This window comes from Drosophila tropicalis, unplaced genomic scaffold (assembly GCF_018151085.1).
Source record: "Drosophila tropicalis isolate 14030-0801.00 unplaced genomic scaffold, ASM1815108v1 contig_878, whole genome shotgun sequence".
Taxonomy (NCBI): Eukaryota; Metazoa; Arthropoda; class Insecta; order Diptera; family Drosophilidae; genus Drosophila; species Drosophila tropicalis.
In genome coordinates, this window is record NW_027173374.1 from 8,020,839 (window position 1) to 8,044,433 (window position 23,595).

Genomic DNA, 23,595 nt, shown 5'->3' on the forward strand with positions numbered 1-23,595 from the left:
TGGTAAACTCATTTCATTTTGAAATTTATTTGTTCTTTTCTTAAACTGATTTCCTAGAATCTCCTGATCAAGATGCATTAAACTTTTCAGCGAAAGGTGTCTATTTCGCTTTTGGTAATCTATCTGCAATTAGTATTTCGAATTGGACTTAGCCCCTGATTGGATACTTTCAACATATAATCTCTTATACATTGTGTACAAGATTAATATCATTTCTGGCCTTCAGCTAAGCTCATATTCCATTCACTTCCACTTTTTGCCTCCTCCGGCATATGGATAGTTCGATTTGGCTAGCATATACGTAGATATACATATCTACGTGTGGTACAGCTGTTGGTATTTTCTGGTGGTTTTGTTGGCTTCGTTTATTATGCCAAGCGAAAAATGCAATATTTTCTCCTGCACCACTACGTGGTCGACAAAAATATTTACAATTTGGCAGGGGCCTTCATTCGGCAGCTACAAAAAAAAAAGAGAAAGAGAGAGAGAGCGCGCGAACTAAAGAGGAAACGGAAGTTATAAAAAGAATCGCCGTGAAGCCACCGCTGAGTGGTTGTGGCAATGGTGGTACTCCATAAAAAAAAAGAGGCGACACCATTCGGCTAGGCTTAAAAGCGGCAACTTCAATCTTTGAATGTTTTATTTACTGCAAAATCGATATGGTTTTTTCCATGCACACACACATACACATGCTGGTACGTGAGAAGCAAAGCAGTGGGAGACGCAGTTGAGCGCGAGTTTAACACACAAGTGCCGGGCATAACGAGTTGCATGCAAATGTTTTTCTTTTTTCTTCATTCGCGCGGACTATAGGGATGAGGGTGATGCGCTAGCTGCCATTCACTAACGTTAAAATATCTGCCCTCTTCTTTCATGCCATGTGTCTTTCAAGCTTTCACTACACGAATGCAAAAAGGAAAATGAAAATTCGACCAGCTATGTATGTATGTAAGTGTAAAAGAAAAGGAATGTGTCTTTCTGTGTATGTGTGAGAGACTTCGTGTCTATGGCAAATCACACACCACATAATTTGCCGCTGCAGCACACACACACACACACACACACACAGAGAGAGTGAGGGAGAGAGAAAGGGACGTGAGAGCCGTAATGGCTGCTATGGAATTAGTGAAGCTGTCGTAGATGCTAGCTGCGTCGATGGCATCCCCTAGCGCATTATGTATGCATGGCGAAGGCAAAAGGCGCCAGCATGCGCAACTAGCAAGTGCTGCAAAAACTAAGCACCGATGCCGACCAGCGTAAACGCCTGGATGGACCAGTTTACCGTGCGGAAATGGTAAAAGGCGCAAGCAACCAGGCCAAGAACTAACAACAGCAGACAACGACAACGACAGCGGCGGCACAAGTCGAGCAGCCACAGAGAATAAGATAGATACAGATGGCCCCCAATGCAATGGGGACAACTGGGCCGGGGTTCAATGCTGATTACGATCGCTACTGGGAATGGCATAGAATGAGCTAGAATGGTCTGGGGTTTGGCCATTTTGCCATTGCGATGACTTCTTCTTTTCATTCTCCTTCTCCTTCTTGTTCTTACACTTCGTCTGTTGGTTCTCTTTTTTCTGGTCCCAGGTTGATAATTCGAAATTTGTATTCCAATCTTCAAATTGTCTCCAAAATGGAATTGATTTTATGCAGATGAGCATGAAATTGTCTCAAAGCGAGTTTTGCATGTTAGTGTAAATAAATGTAACGACGGTTCAAGAGACAAACGTGACGAGAGCCCAAACCAACATCGCCCAGCATCAGTGTGTAAATGTGTGAGTAGGCAATGAGTGGATTGAGGGCTGAGGTAATATTTAGTGCTTTGTTATTCGCTCTAGCCAACAAAGGAAAAAAATCCAACTATTTATTACTTAATTCTTGACCAGCCAACATCTGCCATTGGCCGCAGAATCAAATCAAATAAAAGAACGCAAACGCATTGGGAAAAAAAGCTTATAAAATGTTAAAGAAATCCACTCTAAATATTTGGTTAACCAGAAAGCTAGAAAGCATCACCCACCCACCCATGCCAAACATTCATTCATTCTGCCAGACCCTTTCCAACTTAAACAATGCGCCCGGCTTGCATTTCATTTGAATTTACAACTGTATTTTGGCAATATTTGATGGAGTGAGCGCTGATCAAAGTAACAGACACAAACCACGCCTCTCCATCCGCCCCAACCGCCATGTGAAGCCATAGCAGGAAATGGAAATCATCATCATCATCATCATCATCATCATCATCGTCATCGTCGTCATCTTCATCCTCCATTCTCATCGAGCAGGCCAATAAAATGCCAGGAAGAGACAAACAAATCGAATAAAAATGCTTGGGAAAATTTGTAAAAATTCATAGAAAAATCACAAAAAAAAAAGAAAATGGTAGAGAAAACCTCCCAGTCAATAGCCCAATATGCAAACATGGACAGCAAAAAGCGAAAAGAATATTTCAATATTTCAAACACGCAAGTCAATGGCTGCCAACGAATGAATCTACTGATGCCGTTGCTGGGATTCTGGAACTGGGCAGGCAACCGGCAGTGAGCCAATATACTGAATTGGGCAAAGGAAATTGAAGGACAGCCGCAATTCATTGATTTAGTACGATTTGGACCCAATGCCAATCGCAGATGATGATGATGATGACGATGACGACGATGATGGGGACTACGCGATGTTATCGCTATCCATTTGTTTGTACTACTGAGTAATTTGTGTTTGCCCTCCAACGAGTACGAGTATATATGCGATTCGAAAATTATATGTCCATTAAGTGGTATATCTAAGGCCAACAATTGCGATGAGTGCAATGAGATTTAAATAGACAACTTGTAAGTGGGCAGGAAATTGCAAATTACTGGTTATACTAACTTGCATGTTGTGCCTTCGAGTTGTACGCAACGATTGTCTTTGGTTTCGATCTTGGGCTTTGGTAATAACAGTTTAGTTGCTTCTGCTTTGGTCAATATTGAACTAAGGGGTTTAAGGATTTCCAATAACCACTTGAGCTTCTAACTCGTATATCATGGCATATCAATGGTTTCGATTTAGATATTTTTCTCTTCGCTCTTTGTGCAGAAAAAACAAAATTCTATGCATAAGTTTTCAACTTATTTACCACCACAAAATTCGAAACTAGCATTTTGTCTATAAATCATCTATGCAATTTTAATTCAAATACAAAAGAATTTTGCTTCACACACATATTTATGTGTGTGTAGAGAAAGATTGAAAGAGAGAGACATATACATATATAGTCTGAAAAAGAGAGGGAGAAAAAGATTGGGCATTGTTTGCATAAACCAATTGTAAGAGCCAAAATAGCGACTACTCCTCGACTAATGCGCTCAACGCTTAGCCACCTCACCCAACCACCACTCGGCACTCCATAAACTTGCCGAACACACACACACACACACCAATGGAAGCCAACATCTACTCGAAAGGCTTGGGAATAAAGCCAAACATATATATTTATACATATGTATATGGGAGGAACAAAAAAAAGAAATTGATATATGTTTGTATATACTATGGATAACCGCATTTGTGTGCGTGTGCGAAATATTTTGTTTAACGGTTATAGTTTTATGCACTTAAGATAGGAAAATATCTATATCTACACACACACACACACACACTCTCATGCATCTGAAGTCATATTTTTGAAATTTGTTCTCCTCCAGCAGGCAGGACCAAAAGCCAAAAGTAAAACTTTTGCCAATATTTGTAAAAAAGATATTGATTGGCTAGATCTAATGCTGCTGCAGAGAGCAAAGCATATTCTACCCACCCAAACACAAACACATACAGACTTTTACAACAAAACACACGCACATCACTGTGCAAAGTCAGTTTTCTGTTGCATATGGGGCTAAGCTCTTCTTTGGTTAGGTACATCTGTCTGATTTAAGCTTATGTAAAAGTATCGAAATAATAATAGCAATGGCCAAATAGAGGGTATTTGAAGTTCTATCATATATATATATATTCCTTTTAATTTTTCTATATTTCACTCGTACCTCAAGTCCTTAGACAAACAGAGTCAGACACTGCAGCCGTAGTCAAATTTTTGAGTTTTTCGTGCAAGATAACAACTTGTGTGTGTTTGTGGGTGTGAGTATTTTGGGGTGTAGCAGCAACAGTTTGAGAGTCATCGAGAGGCAAAGTGAGTGCAAGTGAATCCAACTATTGGATTGAAGGAATGAAAAAGAACGAAAGAAGAGGAAGTACGAGAAGAACAAGGAATGCACCCACTTTTGGCCCTCAAGGCAAAAGGTTATATTTGTTTTACGTTAAATGTTCAAATATGTTATTGCAACATGATACGAAGAGCACTTGCGGATATTCGCTTGCTTCACACTGAATCACAATCAGGACTTGTTGTGGTTCTGCTCGTCCTTGCTGCTCCTCTCTCTCTCTCTCTCTCTCTCTCTCTCTCTTATGTTAGTCTGACTGTCTGTGCATGTTAAAATATTCAAACAAAAACGTTATGAAAATATGAGCTGTGATGTTTATCGATTGTGAAATATGATATACAAGTAGAGGATGGGAAGGTGCACACAAATATATGTATGTATGTATATATACACCGACATCCATTTGCATGGCCTTTAATTTGTTGAACCCCAGAACCCATGCTGACAGACAGACAGACATCTCTCTGCAGGCCCCCAGCGAGGGTTGGAGCTGGAGTTTTGCATGGCATGTTCGTTTGTTTGCTTCCCATTCCTGTCTGTTCGGTTTGGGTTCCTGATTCCGTGCCAGACAGAAGCAGGCAAAATTACAACCCCATCTGAGGTAGTCTCTGACGCAGAGCAATTGCAGTCAAAGTCCTTTGGTAGCTAATAAATATTAAACTTTAATTAAATCTACATACATACATACATACATAGAGGGAGATACAAATAGTTTTTTACTCTTCAATATTTATGTGCGTATCGATTGAGAGATTGTCTAGGCAAATCGCTATGCAATTTTTGCTTTTGGTCAGCTCTGGCGCCATAAATTGCAACCTTGAAGCGGCCCATAGTCAGCGAAAAGAACTAAAGGCCATTAAAATACTTTTTTTCCCCCATTCCCTTTTAGTATATTTTGTGGGCCACTTTACGTGAGAGTGCCAGAATGTGGGGGAAGGCGTGCATTGGGCGCTTTTGGGTTAAACTAAAACTCATATTAAAAATTGACTTTTATCGTGATTTACAATCAAGTTGGCCTTTTTTAAATGCCGTGGTCGACATACGGGTGGCCGCCTAGTGGGTTACACTCACACACACAGACACAGAGAGAGGGGAGAGAGAGACACGTTTAGTCGAGGGTAGAATATTTCTTCATGGCTTAGCTGAGACGGGAACATATTTAAACCTAATGCCAGCCGCCAGTTGCCCGTTGCCCATTGCCAGTTGCCAGCCAGGCGATGCCAATGTCCGGCACGTGGTTTTGCGCAGCTGCAAATCCCATACACCACGCCCACCACATAAACTGCACTCTGACATCGACATCCTTAAGGAGTCGGAATGGTCCCACTAGTGGCTGGCCCACTATCTGCACTTCCATTACGAAATCCGTTTTCTCAACATTTCTTTTTTTTTTTTCTTCTCTTCTATTTTTGCCTTTATACGCTTCATATTTCTTAACATGTAATTCTATTGGATTTGCCACTCTGAGGATGACTTTGGAGTTGGGCTTTGCCTCTTGACTTTTGCTTTGGCCAAACGTTCACTTTTTAATTTGCTGACGCTTTTTGTGTCCTTGTGCTAGCCATTATCCCTTTGGTGGGGTCAGTTTTATCAACATTAAAAGATAATTTCAAATTGCTTAAATAAATTAAATCGAGTAGCATTTTAATTGCTTGTGTTTTCTCTGCCAACTTGGGGACTTGGCAACTAATCTAAGAACAGACACAATTCACAGTGACTAAATCATTATATTGTGCTTATTTATTTACAGAGACTGCAGAGTTGTGCGCGATCCGCAGACATTGAAATCAAAGGGCTATGGTTTTGTCAGCTTTGTTAAGAAATCGGTAAGCCAAATTGATAGCGTTTAAGCAATTCAACTATTTTGATATTCCAGCCAGTGCAAATGTGACAACATCAAAAGCAGCTAAAGCAATTAGAAATTCTTCCATCGAAGCCGCAAGAACCAAACCAAAGCAAACCAAAAGAAATTCAAGTTTTCAGCTTAATTTTAAGAGCAAACAGCAAAGTGGAAAAGCGTGTGGGTGTGTGTGTGTGCTTGTTGGTAACAAAAGCCTCGTGAGTTTCACCTTTGAATTCTTAATTAAATGAAACCAGGAGATGAGATGCGGCCCCGGTTGACAAGCCACAAAAACACACAAACTTTACATATCAAAAGACAACCTGTGGCATTTTTGCCGCATATCGGCTGCGAAAACTCAACGAAGCGCAAACATTTTTAAGATTTAATGCTTACAGCAATGATTCGATTTGGCTTTTAAGTTGGGCCACATTTATACATCATATTCAATATATATGTACAAAGGCAGAGAAAGGGAGAGAAGTGTGTGTGTGTGTGTGTTGTGATTGAATTTCATGTGCCTAATAGGTAGAAAATTCGACAAAGAGACTAGATGTTGAGGGCAAGGTTTTGGGATCAAAGGCAGCTGCCAGTTGAATTGCGTGTCAGTCAGCCAAGCAGAGAAAATGCGCTGGCTCAAGGCTGGCAAAGAGATTGTATAAAACATATACAAATGTATTTATCCTACATACGTGTATATAATTCTATGTCTCTGCCAAAGATAAAGCCAAAGTCAATGCCTAAATCATGCTGACACACTGACAGTCCATCAGTCTGTCACTCAGACAAATAGGAGACGGAAGCCAAAAGGCGTTAAAGCCAAAGGTGCTGCAAGTCAATTAAGTGTGGCAAATTTTCAAATTGTTAATTAAATTTTAATGCCAATGCCTTGAATTGTGCTCAAGACAGTGTGTCGGACGTCCTATAGATTGAAGACAAAGGGGTTTAATTCCACACATAATCTCAACAACACTTGGCAACGCCTTCTGCAAAATAGGCCTCAGATAAATAAGGCATTTGCCTTCATTATATTAAAATTATGCTGAGAGTGCATGCTAACTAACTAACTAGTTAACTTTTTACGCTTCATTCGTATAGAGAGAAGAAGCTAACACAGAGGGGGAGGCAAATTCTGAAGGCAGCGACAGATTCAAGGGGGAGACAGTGCCAATTTTCGAACTTTCTCGATTAGTTTCAATGCAAAAACGTAAAATGAAAAAGCAAAAGGAAAACAAACACACACACTCACACACAAAACGCACCAGTCCAAATAGCAAACTCAAATATTTCAAATTAAGTTTCTCGACATGCGTTTTGCACACACACATACACATACATACAAGATCCGGCGGCTTGCTAAGCCGTATTGCTCTTCTCCCCCCTTTCCGCTTGTGTATGGCCATCAGCTTGCAGCTGATTTAATGCAAATTTTATTTATGCGAAAAGTTTTATTAAATTTTTGTGCAAAGTTGATATTTTCTGTGGTTTTGCGGAAATTGAAAAGTTATTTTTCGAATGGCTTACTGCACAGAATGCAAGGGAATACGTGGGATGTGTATGTGTGTGTGTCTATGCGTGTGTGTATGTATGCTGCAACTAGCAGCGGAAAAGGAAGAAACATTTTCTTCATTTTACGCTTCCGCCAGCGCATGACATTTTGCCAATCGCAAGGCTTTTGCATAATGCCCAATCAGCTCAAGCAGCAGCAGCAGCCGCTGCCAAAAAATAACCATGTACAAATGTATATACATATGTACATACATATGTATGTATGTCTGTATGTATGCCGCCAACATAATTTAAATAAACAACAGCAAATATGTGCATGGATAATGCACACATATTTAGACTATGTTACGAGAGTTTGCCAGCGTTGATGACGCATACAAATTGCCATAATTTAATAACCATCAAGGCAAGATGAGACGCAGCGCAACGCAACGCAACGCGACGAGATGCGGAGGTACATAACTTGAGAAGATTCTACTCCATTTTGGCTCTGTGTGTCATTAGCATCATAAATCACAACAACAACAACAGAAACACCACAAAGCAAAAGGCAAACACGTGCAGTTGAAAAAAATAAAATAAAATTTACGCAAACATTAAACGCAATAAACATGTCGACGATGGCAAGGAGGAGGACTAAAAGGACTACCTACTTGACGAGCAGCAAGAAGGAAGGAAGGGGGCCATAGCATCGATTCCTTCTTGAGTAGCTGCTCAAAAATGCTAATGTCTGCCATCATTGACGGCGCCTGTTATTGTCACACAAGCAGGCATATTAACATATTATTGCTTTCGACATAAAAACAAATACACCACAGAAGGCGCAAGAGTTAACAGTAAAGAACCGAGAAACAGGGAGGAAATAATGCCAGATCCATGCATCCTGCATCCTGATACTATTCCACTACTCTCTACTGACGCAAAACTGATTTGCCAGGCATTAAGGAGACAAAGAGCAAACTGAGTATCTACCAGGCAGGCGGCAGGCAGACAGACAGATTCAAGGTGCATTTAATCGCATTACAACCAGTAGCAGCAGCAGCAGCAGCTCTTACATATTTTTCTCTCTTTCTTTAGCATTTTTGCTCGGCGTAATTCACTTAAATTTATTTAAAAGTTACCGCTGCACCAAAATTGACAATGTGTGCAACGAACAAGATATAATGCAGCTCAAAAGCCTTGCCATCCCGCCCACCCGTGGCATTCTCTCTTTCTTATCATCATGCCACGTTTCTAGGTTGGCAGTCAACATTGGCTTGCCCCTTAAGCCCTCCACCCTCCGACACACACACACACACACACACTTTTTGCCACATTCTTTTCATCATCTTCTTGTGTTACATAACTCATTGTTGTATTCTTATTATTATTATTTGTTGCTGCTGTTGTTGCTGTTGATGTTGTCGCGACACACAATGCCCATGGTTAACCCGCACTCTCTACTGATGTTTCTTTTATGATTCTCAGGTTTGTTATTGTTGCTTCATGTTGCATTCATCTCTCTGATGCGACCGTCATGTGCATGTGCGCACTGAAATTAAAGTGCACATTGGCCTGTCTCTTTTTTTTTTTTTAAATCACCAAACAAAAATTATTGAAAGATTGATGAAAACCAAAGAATTCATTAAGCTTTAATTTGTTTAAAACTTTAAGTTTTTAATTAGTTAATTTACTTTGACAAAACAGAAACACACTTTACACAAGTTACACCGATTAGCTAAAGCATTTTGAGCATAACTTTTTAAATGCTTTCTTTGAGAAGCAAAAAAGGATAAATTTGTCGCATCTGAAATGTTTGTCAAGAATTTTTCACTACAGTTTCAAAGGAATTTCAAAATAATTTTAAATAAACGCAAGAAAATCAAATTAAAAATTCAAACAAACCGTCTGATTGATTATTACATATATAAGGAGATGCTTTCTTTATTATTTATGGACATTTAAATGGTTCACGAAAAAAACGAAATTAAAGTTAATTTCCATTTAAATTTCAACTCATGGTCGTCAAAATTGATTTAAATTCAAGCGGAAATTTCCAACTTTGATTCAAAAAATTTGCTCAAGCGAATACAACTTGGTTATAAATATAAATGGCTTGGACATTCATTTTATGCTTTTCATAATGATTTCGAAAGAGAAAAAAAAATGGAAACAGTGATTTGAGAGAACCAGAAAACTGCCTACACACGCATAGGCTCTTCTCCATCCAGGGATTCATATGACCCACATGACCTAAGGCATCGTCGGCTGACAGGGCATCCAAAGTCCAAACCCAAAACCCAAACCAAAAAACCCCAAACCTTTGAGCCAGTAACTATAAAAACCAACCGAATTCATAGTGAGGGGTGGTCTGTGGGGCGGGCAAAGAAGCTGAGATACACAGAATGAGAAACACAGCAAAAATGTCTTACATAAATAAATCCCTTGGAATTATGTCTTGACAAAAATGCGTTCTAGCGTGAAATACTGATTTTTTGGTCAACAACCAAACCAACTAACCTACCAACTGTCTGACTGTTTGCCTGCCTGCTGCCTGACTGACTCACAGCCTAACTCAACCAGGCAATGGTCAAAAATCGAAAACGTTTTTGCCCCACACCCACCAGAGAAAATGAAAACTGCTTTTTTACCGTTGACTGGACGAGGCCAAGACAGAGCTGGTGGTAACAGGAGCCTGCCATATCTGGCCACAGCATCAACATCGGACAAACACCATCCAGGCTAGTGGGGAATCATCTAGTGGATGCCTTTCGGAATGCGTGCAATGGTGGGGACAACATTTGAAGTGTGCAAACGATGTGCCACTTGAGTTATTCTATAAATATCGAAAAATCATCATCAATCGGATGACTCTCTCGTGTTATCTGCGGCTGTCGGCCGACTTTAATATGCGTTCTGGGACTGGCTTCCTGGCCGGTTGCTATTAAAGCCCTCGGATGTCTTGATGTTTCCATGCTTATCTAAATAGCCACGTTAATGAATCTGACCGTAGAACAAAGCTAAACCGGCTTAAAAGCTGGGGCAAGCATCGAACCTTTTAGTCTGAATGAAATTGCTGGAGGATTGGGAAAGGGAAGCCAGCACTAAATACTCTGCTTGGTGGCGTCTGCTACCTTTTTTTGGGTTTTCCTTTTCGTTTGGTTTCTTTTTTTTTTTTTTTCAAGATATATAATGGTCACCAAGGAAAAGCGAGCACATTCTTATTTTAGTGTGGGTGTATGTGTGTCAGGGGATTATCCCCTTTTTGTGTTTGACTTTGCCTTTTTTTCACCTTTTTGCGCTACAGAGTTTGCTTCTTCTTTCTCTGTGTGTGTGTTTCCTTGTTTGCCTTTTTTGTTTGGCACAAACCATTTCCTTATTGTTTTAATAAACATTTAAAATGTCTTGCTCTCGGCTTATGTCCGTGTAAACACACACACACACACATACACCCAAAATGTGAGCCGCAACCAGCACACGCCCGCCGATTTGTGGCAAGCAACCAAGACGGCCGAACTGCCGATTCAAAGTCAGTGGCAACCCATCCGTGCCTCATACCCTTGAAGTTTCACATGAAAAGTGTATGACAAAACCCTTTTAAACCACTTAAAAATTCTTCAACTTATTTTGTTTTTCTTCATTCGCTTAATGAAGGTATTTCATTTTGTGTGCTCGCCTTTTTTGGTTTTGTTTCTTGCGTTGCTCGACAACAAAACTTTAGCCATGACCCGCCCATTGCCCCGCCCATCCGCTTAGCAGTCTTATTTCCTTTCCTTCAAACAGTCAGGCAGCAAAAGGCTTGGCTGGATGGCAGAGGGAGAAGTGGGTAGAGTTGGTCGTTGGGGGTGACAGGCATGGGGCATTAAAGGATTCTGCGCCTTATCAAGTAATCAATATTTACAAAAGGCAAAGGCAAAAAGTTGACTTATACAAGTTTCGAGTCGAGAAATTGAATTTACTGAACAAATTTTCTTTAAATTTCAATGTCGCGCGATTTCCAAAAAACTTTTTTTTTTCTGCTGCCATCATGAAATCCATGAAAATTAATTAACTTATATCAAGAGAAAACACGAAATTGTCATTTGAAGGCAAGTGAAATGTTTATTGCGTGTCGTTCTATTAGCCAAAACGAAAAACTTTTTGACTTTTGGCCAGAACAAACAGTCGACGCTTTGACTTTTAATCAGAGACAAATTAATTTTGCGCACCCCCCTACCCCTCATGGGCCATTCATAGCCTGTGAATGGTAACGCTCATAAGTAGGCAATACTTTTGCATAGATTGACTTTCTTTTGTGTTTCGGATAATTGTTCAAGTTTTCTCGGCTATTAGTTGAGAGTTTTACCCATTCACAATTAATTAATTTCAAGCAGCAACAACAACTGACAGATTAACCGAAGAACCCACAAGGACACACCCACACACAATGCGACTCAACTGGCTTAAAAGAAGCCATCGAAACGTTGTCGTTTTTGAGCCTTTTTGTCCAAAATAAATTTACTAATAGTTTTTCAGCCACTTGACATGGATTTTCATGAATCGTTGCATGAACAAGTTGCGGTCCATAAATTGACAAATGACTGAAAGGCGCCTGAAACTTTGCCTTTTGTTCTATTATATTTTTCACACCAACTTCAAGGCGTACTTGAAAAATTTAAGTTGTCCTCTATGTATACATAGGTACTTTAAACAATTTGTGGATTCAATCCCTTTCAGCTCTGTCTCTTTGTGTGTGTGTGTGTGTGCTTCATGTTTTCTAAGCAATTTACCACCAAAATGATTGATAAAGTTTAGTAGTTTCTTTTGACCATGGGCAAGACGACAACTGTCAAAGCTGTAAAACTGCTTGCCCGAGAAATGTTCATTGCAGCAACGACAACTTTTCTTCCATTTCAGTTCTTTTTTTCTCTTTCTCTCTCTCTCTCTCTCTCTCTCTCTCTCTCTGTCTCGCTCTTTGTCTCTTAGTTTATGTCCATTGCATTTTGTTGTAGACAAAGTTCAACTGGAGCGCTGTTAAGACAATTTTCATTGACACATGGCAATTGGAATTGCAATTGCAAATGGCATACAGAGAACAGTGCTTTAAATTGCATTACTTTAGTTTGCGGTTGTGAATTATAAAAAAAAAAAGTAATGTAGAATGGGACAAAAATTAAATATTGCATGTGGCAATGTAATGTTTAAGTTTGTGTGGCTGATAAATAAATGTAAAATATTTAAATAACATTTTATGCCCTGCAAGCAAGGAGCAGGCTTGCGGCATTTGGGGCATTCAAAAGGGGGGCAAAGAGGGTACTGGTGGTGGTGTTGCTGTCGCATTGTTTGCTACCGCCAGTCAGGGTTGTTGTTGCTGCTGCTGCCGCATGGCAATCAACGATGCGTATCGCTTAAAAAATGTAAAATTTATAGTTTATGCAAATATGAAAAATGCAACTGGCAATGCATAAAAATGCACACGCACGCAAACTGAGTGGCAACGTTGAACATACAAACACACTCACACACGCACCACACACACACACTCATACACATTTACATTAAATTATGACCCAAGTTGGACGACAGTTGCATGGTTTATCGCTGGGTTCAGGCACTCAATTGTTGACTTTTGCTCAAGTTGTTCAACTTCAACCACAATTAAAGAGTTAGCAAGAGAGAGAGAGCGAAAAGAAATGGCATGAAAACATTTTGTAGGTATTGAATAATCATCGTGATTAAATTATTGGTGATTTCCATTACATTTTCGTCCATCAGATGTAGTCATAAAAGTGCTTTTTAGTCTCATTCCTCCATTACGAAACCGAAACTATTCGGTTGATCAGATTTGTCGGCTAACGTTTTTTCAGTCTCTGCACATCAAAGGCTTTTGACATTGGCTTCAAGCGTTGCACGTACTAGTTTCACGATGGAAAACCAAGGCGAATTAACTGCCACGGCTGAGGAGCAAAAAAGTAAAGCAACAAACTTGATGCAGTCGCCGCCTAGTTACAGTTACTGCCAACCACAGACGCGTCGAGAGGAGCTCCCTCCTGCTCCCGGCTGCCATTCGTGGAGCGTGCAATGAGCAGCAACGTCTGTAATACCGCAAATGCCAACAAATGCCATTATTGCATTGCTCTGTAGTAGCTCTGGCATTGGCTTCAGCCCGGCTCGGTCTTTGGTGTGCCGCAAGTAAATTGCTATGAAACGCCCACCATACACACACACACACACATGCACACACTCATTTGGAGTGAGTCCTGAATGCATGCAAGTCTTTCTGCCAGTTGCAATCATTTCGGCATGAATCACGTTTGATACGCACGAATTACCTTTTATGCGAAATTGAAATTATAATTTGTGCATGGCCTTGTAAATGTTACGTATGCGCCCAGTCTTACAACTACTTCAACCTCCTCTCACCCGTTTGCCTCTTCGTCATAATATTCGTCTCGTCTCGAGTCTCGCGAGAAATTTAAAAGCCTTTGCAACCCAGGATATCAAACGGCAACCAACGGCGAACAACAACAACCACAACAGCGGCAGCAACAACAATGTCTGTGGCAAGGCACAAGGACTAACTTTGGCGTTTATTTTTTTGTCAACTTTCTTTAACACTTTCTAAGCTGTTTGTTTATATACATTATATATACCTATATATACATATATATGTATGTATATACTCCTTTTTTTTTGTGGGCTGGTCTTAGCGGCCGTTTTAAGCGGCTTAAGCGGCTAGACAAACGCAAGCAAATGGCGCTAGGCTTTTAGCTAATTGCTCTCCATTTAATTTGTGTTTTTTTTTTTTGTGCTTTCTTTCTGTTTCTTTTTGGTCAATGCAGGAAGCAGAAACCGCCATCACTGCCATGAATGGCCAGTGGCTTGGCTCCCGTTCGATACGCACAAATTGGGCCACACGTAAGCCGCCAGCAACCAAGGCAGACAGTAAGTATTAGTGGATAAAATTTTACATTATGATGGTTTACAATTGTTTAAATAATTGCATTACAGTGAATGCTAAACCCTTGACCTTCGATGAGGTTTACAATCAGAGTAGCCCCACCAATTGCACTGTCTATTGTGGTGGAATTAATGGAGCTCTCTCTGGTTTCCTAAACGAAGATATATTGCAGAAGACCTTCTCTCCTTATGGCACAATACAGGAGATCAGGGTATTTAAAGACAAAGGCTATGCATTTGTACGGTAAGTATTTAACCATAGAATCAATAATCGAAACGGCAAATCGCTTTAAGTTTTAAGCAAAATTAAGCTAGATTAGAATAGTAAACTTTGTGAATAGGCGGATTATATTTCTATAGATGAAATGTTAACGCAATGCAGCAATTGCATGGATGCTGGTGTCCAGTTTGGTTCGTTATATAGACCAGCCTCGTGCCCATTTCTGCCCATTGGGTAGAGTTCTCTAATTTGTGTTCTGCACATGGCAAAAGCATGAGAGCGAGTTGGCATTGTTTGGCATTTTATTGTGTAAATGAGCTTGGGGAATACAAGTGGACCATTGAGCAGATGCAGCAGTGTCGAGTTGGTCCTTAGACGCGTGTTCCACTTTCATGCTTTTGTTTTTGGCCCATCAAGTGAAAATTAAAGCCGCTCCATGCTAACTAAAATGTTCTCTGTGTGTCTCTCTCTCCCGTTTATTCTTTCAGCTTCTCAACCAAAGAGGCCGCCACCCATGCCATTGTGGCCGTTAACAACACGGAAATCAACCAGCAACCGGTGAAGTGCGCGTGGGGCAAGGAGAGTGGTGATCCCAACCACATGTCGGCCATTGCCGGCCAGGCTCTTGCCCAGGGCTTTCCGTTTGGCTCTGCCGCAGCTGCTGCCGCTGCAGCGGCTGCCTATGGACAGCAGGTGGCCGGCTATTGGTATCCACAGGCTCCAACATATCCCCCAGCAGCGCCGGCCAGTACCTTGCAGCCGGGCCAATTCCTGCAGGGTATGCAGGGCTTCACCTACGGTCAATTCGCGGGCTACCAGCAGGCCGGCTATATGGGGTAAGAAGCACAATCAACACACACAAACAGTTTCTGGTCCCTGTGTGTGTGTGTTCCACTTCATCTTTATTTTTGTGTGTTTTTTTCTGCTTTTGTTTTTTTTAGAATGGGCGTACAGTTGCCTGGCACCTGGCAAAGTGTGCCACAGCAGCCCCAACTGACCAGTGCCACAGCTGGCACTGCTCCACAGATAACACAAAGTGTGGGCAGTGCATTGCCTCAAGCCACAGGAGTTGTGGCATATCCCATGCAACAGTTTCAGGTCAGTCCGCAGGTGAGTGAAGTTCGACTGATTGGAACTAAATATTTAAAGTTCTCACGAGTGACTGATTGCGATTATGAATTCTGTTTTCTGTGTTGGCCATTCCAGCTGGCGGAGGATGAGTGGCTGGCACCCAGTTTGCTTGTGTAGCTACCATGAGGGGTGGCCATGTATCCCTCTCACCAACCACAGCAGCAGCAGCAGCAACAGCAACTGCAATTGCAACAGCCAGTAACTCAAATGGCTCAACAGTTGCAGGAGCAGCCGTCATTAATGTCTGGCGGCGGCGAATATGTGAAGGAGACACTTTACCAGCCACCACCACCACCAACACAGCACCACCTGCAACAGCAACCACATCAGCAGCAGCAGCACCACCACCACCACCACCATCACCACCATCAGCAGCAGCAACAGCAACAACAACAGCATGAGCAGCAACAATTACAACAACAAACACATTATGTTCCACAATTGTATTATCCTTCGCACTGGATGCAGCAACAGCAACAGCAGCAGCAGCAGGTATCAAACAACGAGCAACAATTACAACAACAACAGCAGCAACCAATCCCAGTTGCCCAAGTTTATAGCTTACCAGAAGTGTAAATTGATAGATTTGCACTCCTTATTGATGTACATATATCTACACACACACACACACACACACACACACACACACATAGACACTATACATGGGTATACACTCGCCACAAAATTGGCTAAAACTGTAGCCACCAATTGAACCCAATTAAAATTGACTCCAGTTTCGGTTTCTTCTGGAGCTGAGAATTGTTAAATGTGTATTGTTTGTCGAATCACTATAAATCGAATTGGTTGTTGATTTTATCTTCATGTTACTATTTATACCATCATATGCTTTCCACATGTCGCCTCATCACTCTCGTCAAACTGCCCTCCAAATGTACAATTGAAAACAACTATGATTGAGAAAATGCAGTTAATGCTTGCTTTTGTTTCACATTTGCTTCTCTTTTTCTCCGAGTGTACTGAATATACATAAATACCTATACAAAAACAAAACCAAAATGCAAACTAGTTGCGGCTGTGCCGAAACTCTTTAACCCTTAGAGACAAATTATTTCATTTGAGGGGCAAATTCACATGCATCCACATAGGACACACGCATACACACATACATATATGGAATGCAAATAAAAAACCAAAAATAGTTAATAAATAATTGTAAATGGCCAAAAAGCAGCCATAATTTGATTATTAAAACAAAAACAAGAAAATATACTAACATAAACTGAATGCATGTTATTTGTGTCTATTTTTGTCAAAAGGGGGCGACACGAGACGACGTTGGCAGAGCAACCCCCCGCACAATTGAAATTCACCCTCTCAATGGGGTGAAAAGCAAAAATGTCTAAATGTATTTTAAAAGGCTATGTACGTACTTAAAATAAAACAAAAAAACATTTTGTGGTTACCAAAGAAGAAGGACAAAAGAGAAATAGATAGAGATAGAGAGAGAGTTAAAGAGAGAGAAAAGAGAAAGATCAAGATTTTCAATTATATTTCAAATTGGATTTAGCCATATAAGTGTATTTTAAGCTGATATTTGTAGTCTAAACAAGAAAAAACCAAACACAAGTAGAGAGAGAAAGTGAAAAAGCAAGAAGAGCAAAGCTATGGGATCGTTTCATTGACTGAAAATTCATCTACATTTTAAATTTTTGGCCCCCTCCCCTCCCGTCAGCCATATGCATACTCTCCTGTATATGATCTATAAAACGAAATTAAGTAAGAAAAAAGAAAAAAACAAAATTGGGATAAAACTGTTGAATTTTCTCGAACAAGGTGCAGCAAAATTTGTTTAATATTTTTAAGAAGATGTATTTAGTTATATATAAATATATATATATATATATATACATTAAAACATATGTATGTAGGTAAACAAGCAAAATGTTCCACCATTAATTAGCTTCGATCCAGTCAGTCCACATAAATGAGTGTTAATTCAGAAAGATATCAAAACCGATGCAATTAAACCAGAATTGATGTAAGCCAAAAATGACAAAGACAAAAAAAAAAATAAAAGCACAAAAAAGAATGTGTAAACGAGCAAAATGAAAGTAGAATAATTGCACATACCAAAAAACCAAAGAAAAAAAGGAAATTAGTTAATGATCAAAACACAAATCACTAAACATAGAATGATATGCTAAACAAATGAGACATGGCGAATTATTCATCTAACTGTATTCTGTTTGATGTAAATGTAATAAGAGACCCAACAACAAGAAAACCTAGTGAAATATTTAGAGCAAAAAAAACAAAAATAACAAATACTCCTATCCCTCTCTGGTGCCCCCCAAAAGTGTGAGAGAGAGGGGAGCATGAAGGAATGAAAAATTGATGGTAGCTGGCAGAAAGAATGTAGCGAAAAGCAAATTACAAAAGTTTAGTCAATGTTTATGTTAAGAAAGTAATTGTAAATGTAAAACTATATACTATATATACATATATATATATATACTATATATCTACATATGTGCTATATGTATGTAAACGAAACACTATTATTTATGGTATTTACAATGGAAACTAAAAACAAAAAGGCAACAACAAAATACAAATTGTAGGTAAACTATTTTTTACATACGAGCAAAGAAAGCAAAACAAAAGAAAACAAAGAAAACGAAACAATTTAAACACGAGAAGCCCAAAAAAAAAAAAAATGTAGAAAATTTATTACAAAAGAAAACCAAATTAAAAATACTTTCAATTGATGGAGAAAAGCATCTAATTTTTATAAGTTGTGATTTTAAGCTATTAAACGAAAATGTTATTAACACGAAGAACAAACTGAAAACTGATTTATTTTTTAGCCTGGCAAAGAGTGTTTTTTCATAAAGGCCAAAACAAACAAAAGGCAACTTGTGCATCATTTTACATAAGATAGATGCAAACTATATATATACTATATGTTATTTGAGCCAACCAAAGCCAGATAAAGCCATGCATAAAATCTATATAAAACTATAAAAAAAACAATGAATACAACTATGGATATATGAAATAGAAGTTATAGCTGAACATGTTGGAAAATTATGAGCAAAATGAAACCGAAATGAATATGAATAAAAAAAAAAAAAAAACAAAACAACATTTAAAATGAAAGCAACAAAGACAAAAAAAAAAACACAACTTAAAACAAACAGAAGAAAACAAAAGAAAATATTTGATGTATTTAGTATAATTATATTTAATGTGTATACATAGTTATAATGTAAGCCGGATGGCTAACATAAAAATAAATGATTCAATGTTGTGCATGTACATATAAAAATATATATTTAAATATATATATATATATATATGTATACATATATATATATATGCATGTATGTAAACTCTGATAATTAAAGAACCATTTATGTATGTGCGTAAAAGAAATGCAAAACCTCTGCCCCCCACACACAAACACACGCATTTAACCACACAGACAAACACACACACACACACTCAAAGTGCAAAAACCAATTAGCCGAAAAATATAAACTTTTGGTTGTTCCAATCTACCAAAACTGACTGAGAACAATCAGAAATGTTTATTTGATTTCAACAAATTTCCATGAAAAACAAGGACAAAAACTTATCCCATCCATAGAAGGAATCACACATACAAACACAAAAATAACCATTAAAAATAACTGTACACTGAAGAAAAATGCTACAAAACCAAATTTACATAAATATATATATTTAAAATCGAGCGTACAAGCAACCGAATGTCATAATTAAGTGACTATCAATGTCTATCCAATTCAATCAAACCGATCAATGTTCTCTATCAAACAGACAGACACACACACACACACACACTGACACAGACACATACAAGCAAGCAAACACGTTAATATATGCATATAAAATTTGTGACCCCCCGCAGCAAATGCATCAAAAAACCAGAGAGAAATAATCAAATAAAAATGTGAAAAATGTTAATCAAAAAACAAAAACACACACAAAACAAAATAAAAAAAAAGAAAACCAAGAAAGAAAACCAATAAAAAAAATAATAAAAACAAAAGAAAACAACTACAAATTTTTTCATTAGTTTAAAAAAGAATGCCCAAATAAGTATGCTACAAATGCATAGTCTACATAGTAGTGCCCAAGTAAGTATGCTATTAAAAGTTAAAAAATTGTGTAAATCAAAATAGAAAAACCCGAACCAATTCAAAAATTTAACAAAAAACAAACAAAAATTGCATATTTCTAATTCTAAACCAACCAACTAAAGCCATCGTAGAATAAATGTGCTGCTACCCCTGATTAGAAACAATTTTTAAAGCCACTAAATGAATAATATTCTGATTACTGCAGTTGATGGCTAATGCTTTCAGTTGCAATGTTCATTTCAGTTACCAGTCAATGGTAAGTGGAATGAATATTTCCAGTCACGTAGAATAGCAAAATCCTGCTGAGTATAGACGGTAGAGCATATGAAGTTGTGCGCATTTTCAATATTTCGAAATAAGCGTTTTGCACTTTGCCAGTGTTCACTTGCCCCAGGTGATGAAATTTTTTGAAATTTTCATAGAGAAAACTCGGTAAAAGAAAACGTGTGAATGACTCTGGGCTTGCATCTCATTTCTTGCCATTATTTTTACGCTTACGTGTGTGTGTGAGTGTGTGTGTGTGTGAGTGTGTGTGTGTGTGCTGTTAAAAATATTATGCAATAAAAAAACTAAACATATAAAATTTGAGTGCATTAGTTATTTGCCTTTGTTTCGGGCATATATTTTGTTTAAACGTCAAAAGGCCAACTACATAAGTGCACCTAAGTTCACAAGTATAAAAGAAGAGAGAGAAAAAGATGGAAAGAGAGGCAGAGAGTGAGAGAAAGGAAGAGGCGGCAACGAATCCAGTCAACTGCACAAGGATTTCTCTTACAGCTTATTATAGAGTAGATCGTCACAATACCCTCTATCCTCCAACTACCTGCCCCTCCCCACACTTTTCTTCTTTGCTCACGGGACACGACCCTTAACGACTGCTGCAGGATATCTGCACCTTTCCACATTTTTATATTCTTTTAATAGCACTTGTTTAGCAAGCAAACAACGCATGAAGGCAGGCAACTTAAAAAACTCTCTCCGTTCTCTGTTCGCTTCGCTTACATTCACATTCAACAGCCACCCGCTAGATATTTTTATAGCACAAGTTTGAGTGTTTGTCTGTTTTATTAACCATGGCTGCTGGCTCCTTTTGCGCTGGCTGATAGCAAAAGCAAAGCACAAGTTTCTTGCCTTATTCATAACACACATGCGGCCAGAGAGCTGCCGGGCTGTCTGCCTGACAATCTAAAATAGCAGCAAAGTAAAAAGTGAGGAGAAAAAAAGCAAAAAAAAAAAAAAAAAAGGAATAGCTGCTGCACTTTTTCAAGTCTCCTCAGTTGATGCAGTGATGCAACAACTTTTATCCATCTGTGCGTGAGTCTCGAATTCCAACATTTGCAAAAGTGGCATCCCACCATGCATCTACCACCACCACATCTTGACTGCGGTTGTTGCATTAATTGATTGCTCTACTAAGACCTCTCCTCTTCTACTCCGCCTGCCCACATATGTCTTGGATAAGGCTGTTTTAAGCTGCAATTTCTCGCCGCCACCCTTCACATCGCGACGTCAAGCAAGCAAACCATCTCGATTTTCAGAAAGCACAACGCAAAACGCTAATGACTAAAATCCCCACCAAAAATTTTTGGACCAAGTTGTGCAGAGTGTCTGGTGTCTGGTGGCTGTAGCGTAGATCTGAAAACCGCACAAAAGCGAGGCATCCATTAATTTTCGCGAAACCGCAGAATTCAAAATTGTTTATAAAGCTACGCAGGATGCGACGCGGCATTGGTGACACGTGCGGTGTCTCTTTACCATGGCCAACGATAGGAGTGGCAGCAGCAGCAGCAGCAGCAGCGGCTGCCTTAAAAGCAACACCAACGCCAACGGGTACAGTAGGTCCAAATTAAAATGAATTTTAACGAGTTAAGGCGAGAAGTGTCAGCGAGTAAAGGGCATTCTGTAGCCGATTCGTTTGCCTCATCTATGGCCGCCCAGTCATGGGCTACTAAATTATACGCAATATTCTCGCAATGGCAAAGCTGCAGAAGAAGGGCTTGGCGTTTGGAAGGCAAACGGGTAGACGTTGGGTGGCTGGACAAGTTTTCACGATGCTTCTCTGAAATTGCGAACAAATTACGCAGAAAACTATTATCGTTAGGGGCATATGTGACGCCGTTAGACAAAGAGAGAGAGAGAGAGAGAGAGAGAAACGGAGGAAGGGAGCTAGAGATTCATTTCCGTACTCTTACCTCTACCATTGCTGCTGCATCTCGTATGGCAAATGACTATGACAACGGCGTTTGAGTACCTAAATGCTGCCCCAGGATCCTGACTGCCCGTCTGCCTCCCCCCTTGGCCGCATGCGACGGGTATCTTTACCTATTTAGCTCTGTCGCACGCTAGAATTTTTGGTGTATGCATATGCAATAACCACCAGGGCAGCCATTGGCAGCCATCACAAATGCCAGAGTGCCGCTTATTGTCTGCTTTGTCTGGCAGAGCAGAGCAGAGCAACCAAGAACTCTAAACCAACCAAACCACCCGCTCCTGCTGCTGCTGCTCGCCCACTTCGCCTCGTTCGTCTATCTATCGGGTCTCTCTATCGTGAAAATTGCGTTGCCATGTTAATGTTGTTAGTTGATTTCAGTTTTGGCTTTCAAAGCCACCACCCAACTAAAGAAGCCGCCCTGCCAGGTCAATGGGGTCCGGGCTGGATTTCAGGTGATGCCAGCCAAAGAGCATTGCCAAAATTGTTAAATACACTCACCAATACCAACCAACAAAAGGGGCTGCGATGTCGCGCACAATGGAGCATCATCGTGCAACGGGCATCGGCACAGCATGAGCATTGCACTAACAACGAGATGCACTCTCTGTGCTGTCCTCTGTGTTTATGGCTTTGAGTTATGAGCGACATTCTGTTTTTGTTCCTGGGGTGAAGCACTTCCTTCTCCTCCACCTCCTCCTCCTCCTTTTTAATGGTTGTAGTAAAAACTAAAGCTGCTTTCCAGCGTTCATGAATTCGTTCGTTCCTGTTGTCCATCCGGTGGTGCGACAAAATGTCTGCCGTGTGCGCGGAAGTGCACTAAACTAAACTAAGCCAAATTAATTGCCAAATGTGGTTTAATGTGCCAACAAAACTTTGATTGCTCACAGATATGGCAACCGAGCAACCGAAAACTATTTGCATAACATTCCTAATATCTGCGAATATTTGAGACTATTCTAAACGCTAAAAATTGAGAGAGAGAGAGAGAGAGATTGGCATCAACTCGGCAAGAGTTTTATTTTTTAAATTAATTTCTCAAGGACACAAAGAAACAGAGAGAGAGGCAAAGAATGGGAACAAGTTTTCCAGATACAAGAGAAAAACCATGCTCTTTAAGTTTTCTCATTTTCATTTGAATTTTCAGTAAGGTGTGAAAGAATCTGGCCTCTAACAAGTTTGTTTTGTATGTTTAATCACTAACTATAATAACTCAAAATGTACTCAAAATTAGCCTAGTAGCTAAGTATTTTTATGATCAGCTACTGTATTGATTTAAGGACTGTTTTCCCATAGTGACAATTTATTATAGATCTACATAGAAGAAGATCTACATTAATGAAAGAAACAATTAATCAGAGGTTAAAAGAAGTTACCTTAAAATGGATTTCCATCAAAATCTATCGAAATAATCACAATTTTATAAATTACGTCAGTGC

The 23,595-nt window shown here is 39.5% G+C and overlaps 1 protein-coding gene across 1 annotated transcript in view; it reads left to right on the forward strand.

The window, feature by feature from the left end:
• Window positions 1–19,814, forward strand: part of LOC137585156 (uncharacterized) — a 92,011-nt gene extending 72,197 nt beyond the window's left edge. Inside the window, 6 exon segments of the mRNA XM_068300815.1 lie at window positions 5,956–6,031; window positions 14,355–14,457; window positions 14,524–14,716; window positions 15,181–15,528; window positions 15,634–15,802; window positions 15,899–19,814. Of these exon segments, the coding sequence (XP_068156916.1) occupies window positions 5,956–6,031; window positions 14,355–14,457; window positions 14,524–14,716; window positions 15,181–15,528; window positions 15,634–15,802; window positions 15,899–16,399 (1,390 nt within the window). The 3' untranslated portion in view covers window positions 16,400–19,814.
• The last annotated feature ends 3,781 nt before the right edge of the window (window positions 19,815–23,595 follow it).